General features: G+C 38.9%; 1 protein-coding gene across 7 annotated transcripts in view; it reads left to right on the top strand.

Annotated features, from left to right (window-relative positions):
* Window positions 1-22,230, top strand: part of lrfn1 (leucine rich repeat and fibronectin type III domain containing 1) — a 294,461-nt gene that overhangs the window by 228,761 nt on the left and 43,470 nt on the right. For 4 of the 7 annotated variants that reach the window (XM_057839196.1, XM_057839197.1, XM_057839200.1 and 1 more), the window contains 2 exons: window positions 1,860-1,980; window positions 16,007-16,086. In XM_057839196.1, coding sequence (XP_057695179.1) covers window positions 16,026-16,086 — 61 coding nt within the window. In that variant the 5' untranslated portion in view covers window positions 1,860-1,980; window positions 16,007-16,025. The remainder of the gene's footprint in view (window positions 1-1,859; window positions 1,981-16,006; window positions 16,087-22,230) is intronic. The other 3 variants (XM_057839201.1, XM_057839203.1, XM_057839202.1) reach the window with 1 other exon arrangement.

Below are 22,230 nucleotides of genomic sequence, written 5' to 3'. Positions count from 1 at the left end.
CATCTCAACCAATGGAAAATTGCCATTTCCAGAGAAAAAGGTCACCTTCAAATCAAAATGGCATTCTCCCAGTTTGTTTCAGTGTTGTTTTTGTTTTTGTACTCTCTGTCATGATGAATATTTGTGCTAGGTTTTGAGTTCGGCGGGTGCTCCCTATACTAAATGACTAAATATAAACCAGGGGTCTCCAAACCGGTCCTCATGAGCCGCAGTGGGTTCTGGATTTGTTCCTACCGATCGAGCGCATACAGTGAAACAGCACCTGAATGCAATCAACCTGTAAGACACCAGATTTGTGAAAGGGTGTCGTTTTGCTTTTGTTGGAATGAAATCCTGCACCCACTGCAGCCCTATGTGTCGTCGTTTGGAGACCCTTGACATTACCTGTGTTCAGAAAATGGTCCCATTTCAATTATGAAGTGCCCTACATTGTACGTTTGTTGTTTTGTTTCCCTGTCCAATAGAACAATAATAAGTTACCGTATCTCCATGTTTGATTTTCAAAGCCATAAAGCAAAAATGTATTTTGTGCTTTGTGTGGTATGGTCTAATGTTATCGTAATATTTTTTTGTTCCATATTTATTAAGAAAGGTGAACCGGTTGACTCTGATGTTGTACACATTAATTATGTGACAGCAAAGACATAATTAACTCGGTGCCTGGGGTGTGTCCGTGAATTATTTTTATTCAGTAATCCCCAATGATTTTATGGGAGCTGGAAATGAGTGAATTGAGTCAATTCTTGCACTTAGATGCGAAGCTGTCTATAGCATTTTTAAATTGTAGTCTGTGTTATTTTATTTGTATGAGTTATATGTTGTTGTGTTCTGTGTATGCTTACCTGATGTAAGATAAGTTTCCCCTTCTTAGGGGACAACAAACTTGAACTGAACTGAACTGTGAAAGATTGCAAACACATCCAAGATTTTCCACCGGCATATAATTTGTCTATTCTTTTAATGTTTGGTGAGGTCTTGGTATGTTCAAAAATGAGATGTAGGTGCCATAATTAATAAATTGATAAGAAACAAAACCTGAGGTTGGAATTAAAAACAAAATGTGGGGACTGTGGACGCAATAAGGTGAATTTTCATCTCTCTACTGTTTGAAACAGACTTTCAATTTAAAAGGTGAATTCACAAGCTATTACATTGGCCTTGTAATGAATGACACTCACTGCAGAGAAAACCACTTATTTGTACTTAAAACTCAAGATTTATATTAAAAATGCAACCCATCAGTGCAGCATTACTGATTACTGTAACAGCAGAAAAAAACCTTCATTGTTATAACTTGATCCATTTGATATGGAATCGTGAAATATATTTAATTATCACATATCATACTGTACATTTTTCTGGATTAGTAATATGTTTAATGTGTAAAGTTTTAACATTTATCAGTTAGCATAACTAGCATGAGCATAACTACCACTGTTGCTGTCATTGTATTTTGCAAACCTGTTACATACAAGTCTCTACAGTGGTATTTTGGCCCACGTACAGACAAGAGAGAAACCAGTGACTGACTAACAGGTGAATAAAGACTATCCTCAGACATTAGACTTCGTGAGGCTAAAGCATGAATCACTATTCAAAACTCAGAGATTGACCTATGAAAGTATTTGACGAAATAAAAACTCTGACAGCAGTGCTGACTGGTTTGGCGACTGAAAAGTCAAAAATGATTTTTTTCTGTAAGGACCTCGAGGGTTAACGTCAACGTGCTGGGACCAGACTTATTTCAATTTTGGATTTACGTACCTTTGGAGATATCTTACAATTCTGTCTTTGATTGAAGGAGAGGATAAATGCTCAGTTTCCATCTAATTATTGGTATGTTTGTTCTTCCCATCAAGGTCGTGTATTATTGGTAAACCCAGCCACCTATCACTTCCTTTGGCCCGAGGAGGAAGCGGGTGTCCAGCTGATTGAGATACGGATGTGATACCCACAATGGAGACTGGAGTTTGACTTGTGGTAAGTTAATCGTGGCGACTCACAGCAGCTGTCTCCTTCAACCTTTAGCGGAAAGTGTTGCGTTAGCAGTGTTGCATCAGCACATTCTTGCTGCAGCATATGCACATCAGAGGGGGCCATTTATTAAAGGGAGGGCCATGAAAGTGCAGGTACAGAATTAGGTCAGAATTAGGTTTTTTTGTGCCCTGCTTGTTCATCTGCAGTATTAGTCTGAAAAACTAAAAGTCAGAACAATTTCACTCCTCTGGGAGTCTATTCTACAAAGTTTTGAATGTTTCTGTGGAAATTTTTGTGAGAATGTTAATGTGAAAGGTAGTATATTTACGTGTCACCTGTGACTGACTGCCGACCAGCTCAAAGTGTGTGTCAGCTGGGAGGGCCTCCAGTTCCCTGCAACACTGAACAAGATCAGCGGGATAGAAGATTGATGAATCAAATCACTAAGGACTTTCTCATGCAAACTAGCTTCCTCTTAATCTGGTGAGATAGAGAATCACTCCAGTGTGAGAGCGCAATGGCCTAATGTACAGAGTAAATTAATTTTGACTGCATATTCTGCACAGGTTGTAGTTTAGTTGCGGAGGAAGAGAAGAGCAAGCCTTCTGTCAACCAACAACAAATTTAAAGTTGCAAGTTTCATATCTGGAGCAAAATTTTCTCCCTGCCATGAAATAAAAGCATTTTTTGAGCTAAAAATTTTCAGATATTTTTAACCTTTACGCGTCACCGTTTGGAGATGAACAGTGTTGGGCACGTTACTTTAAAAAAGTAATTAGTTATAGTTACTCACTACTTCCAAAAAGTAACTGAGTTAGTAACTGAATTACTCTATAGTAAAAGTAACTAGTTACCAGGGAAAGTAAGTATTTCCGTTATTTTAAAAAGAAGTTGTTGTATGTCAAAGAATTTGAAATTTTCTGAGCAGTATTCGAGTCACTTGAATAGAGAAGAACAGACAGGTAGTTGTGTTATAGAACCTTGTAATATTTATTGCACCTCACCAGCAACAGATTTATCCTACACTTGAAGTGCAACAAAAATAAAACAGTAAACAATATAATAAAATAACAATCAGCAGTAAACAATATAAAGTGAGTTTAATCCATTAAATCTAACTCTCACAACCTGAGACAACTGGTCAAGTAGACATAGCCTACTGTACTTCAAGTACTGTAGTTTGTCTTGAAATAGTGTTTATATCTCCACCTCGTAAAGGACAATTTTTCATCTGAATGCTCTGCCATCATATCCCTCTGCATCTGTTTTGCGTCTGTGTTTGCTGCATGCGCTGTTCCGGTTTGTGTGTGAAAACACCGGCTCTGATTGGCTTACCATGACACATGACTCTAACCCTCAGCCAATCACAATCATTTCCATCACATCCATCCAGGTGGTGCATTCAGGTAGCCTCGTCCCCCTGCTCCTCCCGTCACCGTCAAAGCGTCTGCCGTCCTCAAGATGAAAGCAGCATTCTTGCTGGCTGACAGTGGGGGATGGGAACGAGGCTAGCATTCAGGTGTAGCAAAAACAGAAACGTTAGCAAGCTTTGGAAAGCATTGTCTAATTGAATGAGCAGGGACAAACAGCCTGGAGTCATAAGAAGGACGTGCTGTAATATTCTGATACAGAAATATCCGAGGCACCCTAAAGTGCACACGGCGCCAATATTGTTTTGCTCACATGATGCAGGAGTGAGTTAGAGACACGGCCTGCCGAGAGCCGGATGTTTGTGTTAATGTTGAAGTTATATGTGCTATTAAAGAAACAGAGTGCCAGCACGTCCTGTGTGGTATATCTTTGCTAAGAAAAAGCACAAAACAAAACGTGCGCTATTCTCGAACCTGAACGCACCCCAAGTCTAGGATGAAAATAGTAAACAGAGCAGAGTAGACTCGCTACGGCTGGTAGTTTCTTCAATTTATTCAGAGTAAGTAACGCACCGATTTTGACCATCAGTAACAGTAACGGCGTTGTAATGGCGGAAAAAATTGTTAGTTAGATTATCCCGTTACTGGAAGAAATAACGTTGTTTCCAACACTGGAGATGAATGATCTTGAGGGCAGAGTGAACACCACTGCCCCCATGCAACTCAGACTGAAGGCCTTAATTATCTTTAAAAAATAATTTATATATGAGATTTAAAGGTCTTTAAAATGCCATTGATGCAGCAAATTGTATTATTGTACTTTCATTGTAATTATTAGACTTCACTCGTTTTAAAATTGTTATGTTTGGTTTAAAACCAAAAAGAATGCATCTATTTGTGGTACAGCAATTTTTATTCTGTTTTCAAAGTTGACAATGTAACCTATGGCATTTACATTACAATATATGAATGACTGGTCAATAAATGTATTCTCCAAGATATTTGAGATGATTTAGGATAGTTTTGATGTCACACTGGTTTTCCTTATGAGGTCACATTTTAAACTAATGCCCCATTTAAAATTTTGTTAACAATTATGGGTATTTTGCATTTTATCAGATGTTCCAATGTCAGAGCTATTCAAAATGTATTTTGAAAAAAGACTGAATGAAAACCGTAACATTTTATTCAAATGGTCTTAAAAACTGTTAAATTGGACTTCTTTATGCATGACGACTAGGTACAAATATGAAACATGTTTTCTATGTGGATTCAGGAAGGTTGCTGGTGAAGTCTCTGAAGTTGAAATGGGCCATAAAGTGCAGCCCATACCTAACGATTGGGCCTTACATCATATAGCATGCGAGTGTTCATTAAACGCTGGCGCATGTGAGGATGGAGTTAATGATCTGTGCTGTGTCTTCAGAGAGCAGTCAGCCGTGAATAATTGTGCACATCTGAAGTGCAGTGTGTACCTGTATCCCCCTCAACATCTGTCTGCTTTTTTTTTTTTTTTTTTTTTGCGCGTCATCCCACAAAACTATGGTATCCACTAGTTTCATCGAAGGAATTGCTTTTTGGGAGATATTAATCGTAATATTCCTGTGGAAGCTTGCTGTTCGGACTACCTCTGACCCACTGCGGTCGTAACCTCTGTCCATGCTGCAGCTGAGAGGAAATTGCTAGTGATAGGAATGAAGTAGTCGGATGGCTCTCGCTCGCTCTGCGTCGGTTCAAAGGGAATGGTCGAACTCGGCTAATCAGCCCGCTAGTGTTGCTGAGTTGGACATAACGGCTGTTCCCTTCAGTGTTTTTCTGACAAGTAGCTTTACTTGTCATGCATAAACCCTGAGAAAAGAGTCCATTTGTACTTCATTTTTTCCATTCAAATGATGGAATAAGACAGAATAAATTGGCTGTGCATTCAGTTAAACCAGCTCAGATTCACACGGAGTCCATTTTGAAATAAATTGATCATCATTATTTCAGTAGTCACACTTTTGCTGGATTCGTCTTTGGTGGAGTGCTGTGAGATTTTCTAAAACAGTAACGAACATCATCTAGAGTAGTTCGTACTGTATTCAATTTATTGAATAGCAAAAGACAAAAACATTTGGAGGTAAAATGTTTTGCTCTTACCAACCAGAGGATGGAAAACTGGACTGATTTGATAAAGGAACACAATGTGGGTTTATTGGGAACCTTGGACATAAAGACTTGTAGGCCCTAATAAGCTACAATTGTTCTCTTTTACTAAAATACCGTATTGGCCCGAATATAAGACAGCACTGATTATAAGACGACCCCCTCTTTTTCAAGACTCAAGTTTTTAAAAAGACTTTTTGAACAACAAATTACTTTTTATACGGAAAATAATTACAGTACATTTGAAACAAATGATTATAACAATATATTTGAGAGAAAAAGCATGGTATTTTGCCTCATTCAAATCTTAATATCTGAACGTTTAAATATGCAAACTAAAGTTCAATCACATTCGTAAATGAATGGCTTCTGGTTTTTTAAATGTAAATAAACCAATCTATTGTGATGAAACAACAAAATTCAATAACTGCATTAACCATCAAAGTGAAGTCTAACTGTAACTGTAGTCTTAAAACAAATCTGAATAAGGAAAAAAATTGCAATAAAATAATGCAAACTGGTTAAAGTTGTGAGTAGCTGAGATCTGTCATGACAGAACATCGCTTCAATGATATCTGGTGCCATCTAGCGTCGTGAATGGGTATAACGTCTAGACTGCGAATATAAGACGACCCACGCTTTTTCAGTCCTATTTCAATGCAAAAAACGCCGTCTTACTTTTGGGCCAATACGGTATGTTATTAAAACACATAAAATATTGCTATTTATTCGTAAATCTATAATATTTAGTACATGTTTTGACCTACAGAGGGTGCCACGTTTTATGGACGCTCCGGTTGATAACGTAGGTTGTCTGTTGACCACATTAGTCATGTAGCATATTTAAACCACCCTTATCTAATATTACGTTTAAGTATTTTGATAAGCCATCTTTAGTATTTTCTGTCTGTATGCATTTAAACAAAACAAGCTTAAAGCGCCGGGTAGTACTTTGGGTGTCAAATTCACCTCTCGTTGGACATTTCGCTGGCGTAGCACAGTTTGGCAGAACACAGTTTTTTTTCCAACTCTCGTCTCATCTCATCCCGCCTTTCCTATTCATTTTTGCTTTTGCTGCTCGTTTTGTGAAATATCGACAGTGCTTTCATGCTCATTAATGTTCCTCTTAGATTCAAATTGAAAGGGTTGAACAGATGACATGTTTATTTCGCTGGAGTCATACTCTGGAAGCCCGGTAGCGTAACCATGTGACATCACCGCCCTGCGACGTCAACAACAATGGCGACCCACTAGTTAAACTAATTTTAAGAATCGTATAAAAACAAAAAGATCAAGAGAGGTTTCAATATCAAATTATTTTAACTAATAATAAAATCTTTTAAGAACTACAAACCTTTCTATCCATGGATTTAAGCATTGTGGCGGCTGGTTCTGATGGTCCTGTGCAGATTAGATCGCGATGGCAACACGCAGAGAGAATGAAGAATATTTAGCCTTAGAAATTATGAATACTGTGTTTAGCCTAGTCGGAGTTTGGACAACATTTTCTTGAAATAATACATTTGGGCTTCTGTTCTGTAGTGCATCTGAAAGGCCCTGATTTTTCCTTTAAGATTCTCTGGCTGTCTTTGGCCTGCTGCTCTTTGAGGAGTAATGTAATCCAGGTTGTCAAGTCTCAAGAATCGTGAGGTGCAAGAACACAACTTCCCTCTCTAGTTCATGGCTGCATGCACAACATGATAGTTGCCCGCAGCCGTGAAAGTCCGCTCTAAGTAGATAGTGAAGCCAAATTTCCGGGATGGTGCCACAGACCAAGGAAGGGAATGGGGTCAAGTTATTAGCCTTCCGTATTCAACAATCCGGCTGTGCCACAGTTTCTGTGAGCCAGTCTTCTTCCTATCTTATGTTCTGCAGTTGCCTCTCTTGTTAAAGTAATCTTTTACTGTGTGTCCTGGAATATCAAGTGTTGAAAGTGAGCAGCTATTCTACAGGTTAAAACGGTGCTTAATTTGTAGCTCATAAGGTGCCGGAACGCAAAGTACATATGACAGCGCAGGGATGACGAGACGGGCACAGGTCCCGGAACATACACAGAAACTGGTGCTGAAAACAACACACAAATCCCCACTTGCCCTGCTGTGGGACCTACAAGCCTCAATTTCAGATAATATCCATGGTATAAATGTAATGACAACAATTTACAAATATTTAGGCTATACTCTGCACAGCACGGGCAATTGCAGGTGGGACTTACAGTACACAGTCAGCAATTAGTTTCTCAACAGGTCTAACTTGTAAAACATTAAAAAAAGATATATCCGAGATTACAATAAATAACACAAACCCATTCTTTTGCGAGATTCATCCCCCACGTCTTCTCTGGCCCCAAAGTTCCCACAGCCTTATAAATTGTGCAGCCCAAACCCAAATTTCCCATAAGGGTACTGGCCTGTTGCTCCGGCTGTTAGTGGTCCACCTGGCTGACTGCTGGCACTGTAGCCAGCCCCCACTCCGCGTGGTGCTGAACCTGACCAGCTGCTGCAACGGTAGCAGCCTCCTGCCCCGGCTTGGCTGGCTATCCGTGAACCTAGCTATCTGCTTTGGTGCAAGACTCCTGGTGCACCCGGTTCCGCCCGTTAGCATGATAGCTGCAGCTGCCCTCATTGCCGGTTGTTGCTTTTCTGACTCATTTTTAACCATCTTCCTTCTTTTTGAAAAAAAAAAACAAAAACAGTAAATGCACATGTTTTTTTGGCATGATAAAATACCTTTTGATCCTCACTGCTTGTTCTCCAGAACTTTTCTTTTAATGTCAGGGGTGTGATTTGTTGGTCCAGCTTTTCAGTGCATCAACAAATCACCGATTCTTTCAAATGACGTTTAATTTTTATAAACAACATGCAATTTTTAGGATTTTCTCTGTAAATGAATGTATGCATATTATTATTTTATTTTATGCATTTTTAAATAACTTTTATATCTTATTATCATTTTCTATACACGAGAGGTGTCGGATCTGCCCAAATATGTCCAGGAACTCAGGGAGGCCAAAATGAAGAGGTGCCGGATCATGTTCCGGCAGGATCCGGCACAAATTAACCCGTAGATTAAAAGTAATTGTCTCTATGTTAAGGTACTGTAGCATTACAAAAGCTAACTGAGAAATTAGCTTTGTTACACACTTTTTATATTGTTGTATTATATATTATAAAGAAAACTGTAGGCATATGAATTAGAGGTATGGAGGGCAGTGGAATTAAATTAAATTGGACAACACAAGCCTTGGTTAAGGTTTCAAATAAAAGTCTTAGAAATTACAGGTTTTGTAGTAAGGTCTCCACATAACCTTACGGTTTGTTGTAGTTTTAAATAGTTGATATAACAATGGAACTTTTGCACAGTTAAGAACATCAAAAATATATTTGAAAGTAGAAGAGGTTTCTCTTTGGAGGTTCCATTCTGGTGTCCATGTGTCATGAATAAAAGCACGTGCGAGGAAGTGTAAGTCAGCTGTATAAACTCGTTTAATTGAAAAACTGAGTCACTCTAACACATTGATCTGGATCCAGGCTAATTATGAAGTATTGATTCTTTCAAACATACTGTATACGTATATGTACATACAGTGGGGAGAACAAGTATTTGATACACTGCCAATGGGTTTTCCCATTGACAGTGTATCAAATACTTCTTCTCCCCACTGTATGTACTATATACGTACACGTCCACACATGTTGGTGCCAGCCAGTGACTAAAGTGACTAGAATTTCTTGCCGGAACTCCCTGACTCCATTTTTTTTTTTTTTTTTTTTTTTTTTAAATTGGGGGGTATCAAACCTCCGAAATGCAAATGCAATCCTGGGCTCCGGCCTTCCTGTGTGAAGTTTGCATGTTCTTCCTGTGCCTGCGTGTTTTTTTTCTGGGTACTCCGGTTTCCCCCCCACATCACAAAAACATGCTGTGTGCGTGAATGGTTGTTCGTCTCCTTATGCCCTGCAATTGGCTGGCAACTGATTCAGGGTCTACCCCGCATAATGCCCATAGTTAGCTGGGATTGGCTCCAGCGCCCCCGTGACCCTCATGAGAATTAGCGGCTCAGAAAATGAATGAATAAAAAGTTTTACACATGCATTAGGCTACTGCATTACAGTGGAACAAGGCACAAATGAGAAACTGATTTCCATTCAAAATTGTATTTTTTCACTTATTTACAAAATTCCATCGAAAACTCCATCTAATTTTTATTTTTCCCTCATTTCTTCAAATCTAAAAGCAAAACCTCAATTTTAGCTATTCAATAATAGGATCACTTTAGGATGCACTTTAAAATGGAAGATAATGTAAACATTGACTTTTTTAAATAATAGAGATTTAAGTAACACGTTAACAAAAAATAAGTACAAATAACATACATTATGCACAGTGAAATGGAATATATTTTGAAAACAAAGCAGAAAGACTTTTTTCCAATTATAAGAAAATAAGTAGCCTTATATAAATGAACAAAAATAAGTCCAAAGTGCACATTAACATGGAAGATTAAAATAAAATAAACCTCATCAATTCTTTCCTTTCTCTTAAAGACCTGATCAATTTTCCGTTGCATTGCTCCTTTAATTCAACAAGCTTGTTTTTTTCCCCTCTATTTGTTGTTCCCAAAAATCATCTCAGTCCCCTGTTTTGCACCCAAGTCTCTTGGGGAGAAAGAACGTGCATGCATTTTAACCAATCAGAGATAACTATCCTTTCTCATCACGTGTCAGGATGTCAGCAAATTGAACGGACAGCAGAGTCCATGTTTTTTTTTTTTTTTTTTTTTTTTTTTTTTTTTTTTTTTTTTTTTTTTTTGCTGCCTGCGACACGACTTGTCAGAGGCACAGAGAGAGACAGAGATGCTGGAACGAACTAAGTTAAAGAAATAAATGAATAATAAATATCGGTGAAAATGGATGACGTTACACAAGCTCCTAATTAGGCTTGTTGTAGACACTTGTGTATATAAATCTGACGTTAGTAGATTTTTATTGAAGATGCGTGTGTGGCAGCATGGCAGTTTTGTTTGTTTGTTTGGTTTTTAACAGTGCTTGGACACAATACACGTTGCCGTCATATTTGCGGGATCAAAGCAGTGTTCTGTGCGGTCCCGCCTAATAAATTCATAGCGGAACTCTGTTCCGGCTCGTTCCGGTCCACTTTCACCCCTGGTGCCAGCTAACCCTGAGCGATAAAACAATGACGCATTATCGTCATATAATTTTTGTCAACAGAAATAATAAAAATATTCAATAAAATTCGATAGATTTAAACTGTAATTACACCACCCAAACACCAGAGAAAAGGGGGGCGCTGATGTGACGTGAACATTATTTACTTTGTTGACGTTGTCAGACACCAAGGCTTAGGTTGGTAGAGTAGCCAAACATTTTACTCAAGTAAGAGTAGCGTTACCTCAAAATAATATTACTCAAGTAAAAGTATAAGTAGTCATCCAAAAAATGTACTCAAGTACAAGTAAAAAGGTAATTTGGTGAAAAGAATACTCAAGCGAGGGGTAACATTGTGAGTATCTGCTTACATTTTTGTTTTTTTGTTTTTTTTATTGGTATTTTTTTTCTAAGCACAAATGTATCTATATGAACTGTTGTTATATTGATACTGTACAATAATCCATTACATAACCACATTAAGCCAAATATAAAAAAAAAAATCACTGAATTCCATCGAGAGAAGAATAGTTAATAGTTCCTTCATAACTCCTATTATGAAATTAAAAAGATCATATCTCCAGTTTTTTGTGGTCAATCACTGCCAAATAAAAATCGGGAGAGAGGTATAATTCGCACTTTCGAGTCATGTTAGTGCGGCGCTCTATATCAAATATGTAATTTCTTACGGCGCTTTAAAGACGCCACGTGAATGAACTGCCGTGATCATAGAACGGCAAGCTTGCATCTGATTCGTATAATCATAATCATAAATATAATTCCCTTCATTTTATGGCTGGGTTGAAACAAAAGCGGTTGCGCGACGTCTGTAAACGGGGGTTTCCAGGGTAAAACGGACAAATTAAAAATAGATCGGGGGCTTAATACGCCTTGTATCTCCTAAGGCAGCATATAGACATATTGTTCTATCAAACACAACAGTTGTTTTGGCCTAAAATACAGCAGTTTCTTTTAGAGAGGAGTGCAGACTTAGTCCAGTTAGTTAGACATGGCATGACAAACAGTGGAAAATAACTCGAATGGAAATTCCCAGACATTTGTGAGACATGACTGAAAAACAATTTTATCTGCCTATGATGGCCTTGCTACAAAAAAAAGCTGAGGGCTCCCATTTATACCTTATCCAAATAGTCACAGGAAATAAAAAAATATAGCTACAATATATATAGATATACTGTATATATCATCAGTCACAGTTTTTTCGTTGAAGAAGTACCATGGACTGAAAGAGCAGGAGAAGCGGATGTGGAAGGTGAAGGCTAGCTTGTTTCCCATGGTAGCTGGAGCACTCAGGGCAGTAACCCACAGACTGGGAGCGTTGCTCCAAAAGATCCCAGGAACAACATCTGACGTCTCGGTCCAGAAAAGAGCAATGCTAGGAAGAGCTAAGATACTGCGCAGAAAACTAAAACTCCAGGGCCTCTTGTAAAGGACCCGAGCTTGAGAATGGCACAAATACCACCCCACGAGGGTGAGCGGCACCTTTGTAATAATATAGCGTAGAGATAATATATAATTGAGGACGTTGCAGGAGACAGGGTAATAAGCTTGTATATGCCAAAGCATTGTTTTCACCCCCCTCCCCCCCCACACACACACACACCCCTGCACCCCCACACCCTTGGGTAATATGTTTTGTCTTTTAACATCAACTGCTTGCAGCAATGCAGACACAAGCACATGCAAGCTCACTGCATGCACGCGCTCGTTAGTTAACGCTGACTTTTAAGAAGTCGTTAAGATTAAAAATAGCATAATCAGGGCTTTTTTTTCTTGCTTGATTATAAACAAGCTTCTCCTCCCTGGGCATGAAAACGTAAGATAGAGCCTCTTATGTGGGTGTCAAGCCTGGATTTCAGTCAATGACAAGTACAGTAGCATTAATTCATGAGATACTGTCTTCCATGGAGCACTGAGAATTATTACAAACCCCAGATCTCTTACTCACCACTGCTGTTTGTATGCCTGGGTTGACTGGTCTGCTCTGTCCACCAGTAGACTCTTTCACTGGCATGTCTTTGTTCATAAGGGCATTCTTAACCTGCTTCCATCTTACTTGGGGAAGCACTGGGAGTCAGAACCTTCGGTCTCAGGACTTGTTTTTGTTAACTGTACCAAGGGTTCACACTGCACGAGGTAGCAGGGCTTTCAGCTATGCTGCACCTTCTGCAAATAAACCCTGAAATTACAGAATCTGCTGTTACTTGATTCTTTCAAGGCTCTTCTGAAAGACTTGGAAGCTAGTACACTTGGCTGTAGATGTTATAACTGCTGATTGTTTCTTTTTTTATTATTGTTTTGTGGATAAGAACTGTTTTTTGTGCTTTGTTTTTAACTGTGTTTGCTTATGAAACTCTGTGTTTGTGCTGCTGCCTATCTTGGTCAGGTCTCGCTTGTAAAAGATTTTTAACTGTAACAAGCCTTTTCCATGTTAAACAATATATATATATTTTTTTTTTTAAATTTAACCATATATATATAAATGTATATATATATATATATTAGGGCTGGGCGATATGGCCTTAAGTACGTATCACGATAAAAATTGAGCAGATTTACCTCGATAACGATAAATGACGATAAATTCGCCCACGCGGACTGTTATATAATTTGAAAATTTGAATCAATGCATGTAATACAAATGAACCGTTTCTCGTTAAATTTATTTACTAGCTTTCAATTTAACAATTGCACATGCAGTCTAAACATTAATTATTAAAAAAAGATTGTAAACAATAAGAATTCTAGTGTGAACATTTATAACAGCTTGTATGACTTGAAAAATGTACAACATTATAAAAATCAATATGATGACTGTGCAAACATGTCATTCTAACACAAATGACTTGCAGCTTTAACAGTACACTTCAGACAACTTATTGGTAATGGCTGCTAATTATTCAACACAAGTGTTTACGTCAAGGTTTCAGTTTTTTTTTTTTTTTTTCCCGAAACATTTTTTAATACATGCACCCCCCACACAGACACAACCAGATTAAAGCTGTATTGCTCTGATTCCAATGAAACAATTAAAGTGATCCTCTAACTTAAATACATGTAGGCTCTAATAAACCACAATTGTTCTCTTGTACTAAAATATGTTGTTAGAAACACATAAAATGTTAAATTAATGGCAATATTTTATAATATTTAGTACATATTTTGACCGTTAGTTGACGCCATGGTTTGCGGGCTCGCAGTGTTGACATCAATGGCATCTTTCCAAATGTGTAGCGTGTTCAACAATTGCTTATTGCTGCCTAAACTCGCGAAGTAAAATGCCACGATGTGCTGCTTTTGGATGCAATTTTCAGTCAAATGGAAACAAGGGGAGTGAAGTGAGTGGTCAAGGTGGAATTATTATTTTTAGTGAATAAATGTGCATAAGTGGAAGGTTCTCCCCCTTTTTGGTCCCGGTGTGCACGTATCCTACCCACCACGCGTTGCAACTGGCGCCCGAACATGTATTCTGGATCCAAAGTCAAGCAAGGTCCCACCGCGTCTGCAATATTGGTTTCGGATCTGTCCATTGTTTTGATTCGTCGGCCCCACCGCGGCTTTTCGGATCAGTCTATTTTGTGGAATCGATGGCCTGATCGCGCTGGAACATTGCCACGGGATCGGTCTAATTCCTGGATCTTCGAGTGAGTAAAAAACGCGGATTTGGATTACTATTGCGATCTTTTTTGTTGACTATTCTTCGTGGGAGTTTTCCCCAAATCCTACTAGATAATTAAAGCACTATGGCACGCTACAGTGATGACAGTGACTGACATGGACCTTACAACAATGTTGGAGTTCGTCAGGGAACACGGGTTTGCGTACTGCTGAGCTCCCCAGTGAAGAGTGGTCAAGGTGGAAATATTATTTTTTGTGAATAAATGTGCATAAGTGAAAGCTTTTCCCCTTTTTGGTACTTTTATACACATATCCTAGCTACCACGCGTTACAATGTACAAGACATGGATTACACAAGGTGTGCTCTTTGGCCTGTACTGTAAGCACACGACAGCTCTGGATGCTAACAATCTACATGATTATATGGGGATGTTTGAAAACGCAATATGCTTACCTTGAATATCTGCTAATAAAACCGGAGTTCCCAACACTCTTGCTCCCAACCTGAGTTCCCAATAGCACTCTGTCGCTCTGTTGCCATTGAGACAGCGAGTGCATCACCAGTTTTGCCCAACTTTTGTCTGATCAGGTATTAGCTGCACGCATTTTTCCCTGAAGCTTGTCTTGTGAACGACCGACAGTGCTGTCCTGCTCTTCACTTTTCAGATCTGGTTCAAATAGGAAGGGTAGAACTGACGACATGTTGGGAAAGCTAACTATTGACACGCTGGAATTTCGGCATCGGGGCCAGTGACGTCACGCACTGTGACGTAACAAGAATGGCGACCTATCACTTAAAATAATTTTACAAACTTTATTAAAACAAAAACATTAAGAGGGGTTTTAATATCAAATTATGATAACTCATACTAACATTTATCTTATAAGAATTACTTGTCTTAAAGGTAGAGGATCCCTTTAAGGTTTTATGATGGCAGAATAAAGCAAACACATACAGGAAAAATAGCTGTGGCCATTAAACTGTCATATTATATATAAGCTTCACTGTTGGATTATACTTTATGCTGAGTGCTTTACCATCATGAAAGCTTTCTGAGAAATCACACAGAGATGCCAAATAACGCGACATAATGATTGCTACATGAAGTCCGTGCCTAGTCCTCTCATTAATTTTAGCCGTTTTGACAAGGTTAGAGCCGCTATCCGACTCCATCACGTTCATATGTAGCCGCTGTTAGCCGCTAACGTTAGCCTGTGGCTTGGCTACCAGAAGGAAGCACTGAAAGCATCCTCTCCTGATATCGGGAGAAACAGGGAGGACAGCGGGTGAAAGCCCGTCTGGAACCCGCCAAGAGTTTACTTAATGTCGGGAGAAAGTTTGGCGAAGCTAACTTAAGCCCGACTCCATCCCGTGTACTTGTAGCGTTAGCCGCTAGCGTTAGCCTACCGGGCTTCTGTTTGTTTGGCTTCCTGAAAACCACGTGACTCCATACGTAAGCACACTGTCTGCTTTCTTAAAGGGGAATGAACATAGCTGAACAACACAGAGTCAAAGCGGGATGAAAAGACTATATTTTCTTGTTTTATTAAATTACCAAATTTACCGACATGGTCAAAATTACGTCAGTCATCTTGAAGAATTTCGGTAACGGTAAATTTTCGGTTTACCGCCCTGCTCTAATATATATATTTACGTTTGTGTCTCGGGGTGATTAATTACATTAATTGTGGACTTATTGTTGTCTGCAGGTTCCAAGTTAGCCAGTAGATGACATGCACGCTCTTTGGTTGTGCTTTTCATGGCTCTGGGCTGATGAGACTTTTCGGGAGTGAGTCCATTTAAACCCTTTTTACTCCTTTTCCTTTGACTGTCACTAATTTCCTTTGATATATGATACTGAAAATGAAAAATGTAAATAAAAGCCAGTAGTACTTGTAAGTGACTAAGCTACAATGACTTATCAATGTCGGACATATTTTAGCCAATCAAATGTGAGTATCCCAAATTAACCGCCCTCTCTCATGATGTCATCAATAATCATTATCACACGCATCTGTGCTGAAGTTAATCAGCGTGTATCCACATGGGTACAACTGACTTCATAAAATGGACACTTTCTCCAGTATCAGCGCTCTAATATTTTTTTTTTATTTGCATACTTAATATACTTTGAGCAACCATCGTTTACACTTGGTGCTTTTTCATTTATCACTGACACGGGTGGGCGCTAAAACAACAGGGAGGGGAAAATAATTCACTTATATTGTCCGTAATAAAAAACTTGAGTTAATTTATAAAGTGGATGTATCACCCACACCCAGTTTAAAGCCAGGGTTTCAAGACAATTTTAATGTTTCAAATTAGATTCCCAAGCTAGTGTTAGAATCTCAATGACTGAAACCTCCAGTAGTTGATCCTCAACCCGATTTCCATGAGCCCATTTTATTGCTGTCACGACAGTCAGAACGGTTCACCTGCGATGTTGATTTCACATAGTCACATGGAGTATGTTGTGTGTTTAAAAGGCCTAAAGTATTTGTAAATATAAGCTCCAGAGAATGGGCTCTGACCTCCACTAAGGAAATATTTTGCATATGTTTCATTAAAAATGGTCAGGATCTTTAAGCCAACTGGTCCATAGCCATCTCTATTGTGCAGCCGGAAGAGATCAGACGGGTCGGCGCTCCCAGTCTTTCTGAGCCCCCTTTCCCTAGCTTGAGATGACACCGGCGACCAATCTGTTACTGTAATTCGCTTTGGCTCGCTGGGACAGCGAGGAGGAGGCGTGAGGCAGGGCTGCAGTAAAGTGCTCCTGGCAGCGCAATGAGCTGCCTTGGATGAAGCATTAACGGACAGAGCTGCTCTTAAAGTGGCGTAATGGCGCCGAGCACAGCCTGCGGGGCGGACATAGCGATTTGTGTTAGTGGTTGGTGGAAAATAGAAAAATATCCTTCTGACCGCATCACATTCACTATTGATGTTTTATGGCTGTATTTGATCAGTGGGAATACCTGAAACTAATCAAGCTATCTATTATTCATAGGCTTTGTTATGGGGTTCACTAAGTGGCCTACGAAGCCTTCATTTCCCTGTTTGTAATGATTGGGCAGATCACACACCTGCTGCAAGCTGAAGAAAAAAATAAATGAAATGAAATTGCTGGGCTGCTTTCTCAATTTAGATATTGTCACTTAAAGAGAGAGGGTTTATTTCAATTGAGAACTAGCGAAATTGGTTATTTTATTGCGCCAATTTGTGTGGAAGAAGTGTCCAGATTGGCTGATAATTGAAAAGCCACTTGAGCAAACAAAAAATGTCCTACTTGGCCAAGAGTAGGCCAAGTTCAGCACATCTGCTGCACACTTCTAAGACTCTTGTTCCAAATCTCAGCTCAAATCTCCTGTGAACATTCTGGCTAGCTTTCTCCCGCACTCCATAAATATGTTTGATTGATTGTTATACTTTACATAATAATCTTATGACCCACCATAAATACAAAAAATGTTACAATGTCTACCTACGGAGCCAAGAAAACATCTTGTCTTACGGACGAACAACAAAATGGCGCTCCAAGAGAATTGTGTGTGATGTGCGAGTGTTTCAGCTTGAATTTTTTTCTAACTGCCCTGCTTTTTGCACGGCAGTTAGGATTTAGTGACCAATTCATCAAAGGCGCTAATTAAGTAGAGACAGACATTGAAAGGAAATTTCTGATAATGTCATTTCTGTCAAATGGCTTGTGATCTAATTATTTGTGGGCCAGCAGAAAGCACATTGATAACTTCATAATGAAGCCGCTCTGCTTCATCCTTGACAAAATAAATGGGCTGCTGTGTGTTCAAGTAACAATAAACGACAGTTGGGCCTGAAAACAAACCACATGGAACAAATTAACGTTTCTGTCATTACAATGTTGACACCTCATCACATACTCTATTATATGTTGACCAGTTTAGCCTACTTAGCTTGTGCAAATGTGGCGGGCTGTGATTTTCCACAAACATCAGATGGTGTTTAATTGAAATCATGCTGCATAAAAACATTTGTTAGTAGCATTTAGCATATCTTTAACTTAACATCTTTTGGTTAACTAAGGATGTGATTGGCTTTGTGAATCTGTATTTACAATAGCTAATTCACATTTCTGAAATGTAGAGGCCCCAAGTAAAAGTTTCGTTAAAAACAAAAATGAATTACAGGTAGTCCCCAGATGACGGCATACCCGACTTACGTGATTTCGACTTTACAACGCATGTCTCGTCAGCTGTCTTTTTTTCCAATCTTTTTTTTTTTCAATTCAATTCAATTCAATTTTATTTGTATAGCCCTGGATCACAACAACGTTGTGTCAAAGGGCTTTGCAGAGGCAATATGATACACAATCAGAAACATCAAATGAAGCAACAAAGATGAATAAATAAATTCAAGTCCTGGGTTTCCTCCATCCTTAGACCCTCCATGTCGGCAAGGAAAAACTTGAAAAACTCCAGAGTCTTCGGAAGAAAAATGAGAAACCTTGGGGAGTACCAGAGTCAGGAGAGATCCACTCCCAGGACGGATAGACAGGAAGCCCCAGGACCGCTAATGAGAATTAGCAGGCAAAGTTACAGTCCGTAAGGATGCAATGGAGTAAAGGAACAAGAAGCGGTCCATCTAGCCAGATGAGACGGGGGTAGCAATGAGGATGTCCATCCAGCGTGGGGTCCGGAAAGTCAGGAAGCTGCAGCTGAAAAATAGCCCCTCCCCAAAGGGGAGGGGCGAATGGGGACACTGGGTGACTAGTGATGAAGAGACTAGACAACTAGATATTAACACTGGAAAATAGAAATAAAGTAAGATAAGTGGTAGGTAGATTGAGAAAAAGGAGCTAGAACTCAGTGGCTGTACTTTCCCCAGCTTTATAGCTTCTAGTGCAGCTTAGACTAAACTTTGAGTCTACTCCGACTTCAACTAGCCTGACCATAAGCTTTGTTGAATAGGAACGTTTTTAATCTAATCTTAAATGTGCAGACTGTCTCGGCATTTTTAATATTAGCTGGAAGCTGATTCCATAAAACGGGCTTGGTGGCTAAAGGCTCTAGCTCTGACAGTACTTTTAGAAACCCTGGGAACTACCAGTAGACCTGCATTCTGAGAGCGGAGTGTTCTGTTGGGGCGGTATGGAACCAGAGCATCGGTGAGATAAGATGGCCCCAACCCATTAATGGTCTTAAATGTAAGAAGGAGGATTTTAAATTTAATTGTAAACTCGACTGGAAGCCAGTGAAGGGCCTGGAGCACAGGAGTGATGTGCTCTCTTCTATTGGTTCCTGTTAAAAGTCTTGCTGCTGCGTTTTGGACAAGCTGAAGACCTTTTAGAGAACTTTTAGGACAAGCTGCAAGTAGGCAGTTACAGTAATCCAATCTCGATGTAACGAACGCGTGAATTAATTTTTCTGCATCGCTTTTAGATAAAATATTTCTAATTGTCGGCTATGTTGCGCAGGTGAAAGAAGGCCGTTCTGCAGGTTTGTTTAATGTGAGCTTTAAATGATAAGTCAGGATCGAATAAAACTCCTAGGTTTTTAACTGTGGTGCTGGAGGCTACACTTACATTGTCCAGAGTGACTATCTGGGTAGCTAAAGACATTTTTTCTTTTTAATTTGCATAACAGTGTCTCGTCCGACACCTCTCAGCATTGTTGGTAAGTAAAGTATATTATTTGTCATTGAATTTTGTAATTTATTAGGTCTAATGAATCTAAATGGTTGATTTCTTCAGTTATTGTATGCATATCTGGTATTTCATTATACTACAGCATATGTGCAGTCCGCTTTCCTTTGTTGCACTCGGACTTGTTTGACGTCACACCAGTGCCATTTTCTGTTAGTTTCAAGCGCTGTTTTCAGGTTGAGAAGTGGGGGTCGAAGGCCATTTAACATGTCAAGAAGGCCGTTGCCCTGTTAGCTCGCTATTAGCCTGCTAGCTTATTGAGCAGCGATCGTTTTCACCGCTGGACCAGTGCCACTAATAGCTGCCGTTTTCCTTGTTGAAATGGCCAAGATTTGGACCTTATTTTCCTCTGTATTATTGTGCTGCCATTGAAGGTAAATTTTTGTAAGCAAATATTATGTCATGTTTCGGAAGTCATGTTAGTGTTTTTTTTGTTTTGTTGGTGCAGAATTTCCTGCTTTTATTTTGGTAGTGGCATTTCCACCTGGTTCCCAACTTTACTTCCTGCTCTTCCCAATCAGGCTGATCATTTTCACCTGTGATCCATTTTATATATAGTCTGCACCCAGGGGTGAAAGTGGGCCAGAACGGTCAGGAACGCAGTTCCGGTATAAGATTCAGGGCCAGAACGCAGTTCCGGTATAAGATTGAGGGCCGGAATGCTGTTCCTGTACACGGTGCTTTGATTCCGAAAATATGACGGCAACTGTCAAAACGCTATGTAAAAAAAAAATGCCAGGTTGCCACACATGCATTTCATCTACAAGAAGAAAACATCAGATTTACATACACAAGTGTTAACTACAAGCATAATAAAGTGCTTGTGTAGCGTAATCCGTTTCCACCAATATTTATTACTTATTTTATTCCACGGACGGCATGGAGGTTTCCCCAGCTGCTGCAATTATCTGAGTCTGACGATGATGAGTCACGCCAATGTGCGACTGCACGCAGCAAAGCAAGACTCATTTATCCGTTGAATTGGCTGACATACTGACATGTGATCAGCAGAGATAGTTAGCTCTGATTGGTTCAAATGTGCATGTTTTCTGGAACAGAAAAAAAAAAAAAAGTTGAATTGATGCAACAAAAACGGGCAATGCAACAGAAAATGAATCAAATCTTTAAGAGCAATGAAAGAGTTGGGAGGCTTATTTATCGTATTTAGTTTTATTTGCTCTGGTGGGGAGGTTCAGAACATCTTAGCTGTCAATGTGAACTTTGGACTTATGTTTGTTCATTTATGTTAGACTACTTATCTATTTCCTTATGATTAAAAAAAAGTCAATGTTTGCGCGATATTCAAAATACTAATATATTTCATTTCACTCTGCATATTATAAGTAATTTGTACTTATTTTTCTGAATGTATGTTACTTATATCTTATTAAAAAAAAGTAAATGTTTCTATTAACTTCAATTTTAATATACATCCTATGTTCGTAAGTAGTTAAAATTGAGATTTGACATTTAGTATGTGAGGAAATGATGGAAAATAGGAGATGGAGGTTGGGGTTATTGCTGTTTATGTTACATTTTATTTTGCAAATCATTGAAAAAATACAATTTTGAATGAAAATCAGTTTTTGTATGTGTTGTAAAAATAACTGTGCTAAAACAGTTTTCTTTGCATTTCAGTAGTTTAAGAAGTTTGACACCCCCCCCCAAAAAAAAAAACACAAAAAAAAAAAAAACAGACAAAAAAATGACAAAAAATAATGAAAAAAAAAAAAAAAAAAAGAAAGAAATTTCTGGCTCCGTGGCGACCTTCACGTCGGTGAGTTCCGGCAAGAAATTCTCGCCACTTTCACCCTGCACCTAACCTTGCCCTGTGTCGGTTCGTCTTGTATCCTGCCATGTTCCATGTTACCAGCTCATGTAAGCCTTTTCTTGACTAAGATTTATGTTGGGTTCAAATGCCCTTTTTGTTACTTTTTTGACTTTGCTAAGATTTTAGGTGTCCAGCAAGTGCTGTGATTTTTCTCTCTCTTTTTGAACTCCTATGAACTGAAAATAAACATTTTTTGGTTTAAACAGAACATTCATGCATTTGGGTCCTTAGTGAATCTGTGTCATATGTCTCTGTCGGTTTACTTTATAGCATTATTGTACGGGCTTTGTCATTATTTTATTTTATTTTCTAACAATGTGTTCATAGTTCATGATGATGATGGTGACAAATTAATAAACGTCAGTTGTAAGAAGAACAATGGTGTGATGAGTGTTACCAGAGGGAAGTAATATCTGTCTGTCTGTCTG

The sequence above is a fragment of the Corythoichthys intestinalis genome, chromosome 6, assembly GCF_030265065.1.
Source record: "Corythoichthys intestinalis isolate RoL2023-P3 chromosome 6, ASM3026506v1, whole genome shotgun sequence".
In the NCBI taxonomy this organism is placed as follows: Eukaryota; Metazoa; Chordata; class Actinopteri; order Syngnathiformes; family Syngnathidae; genus Corythoichthys; species Corythoichthys intestinalis.
This window is presented reverse-complemented; position numbering and strand designations above follow the sequence as displayed.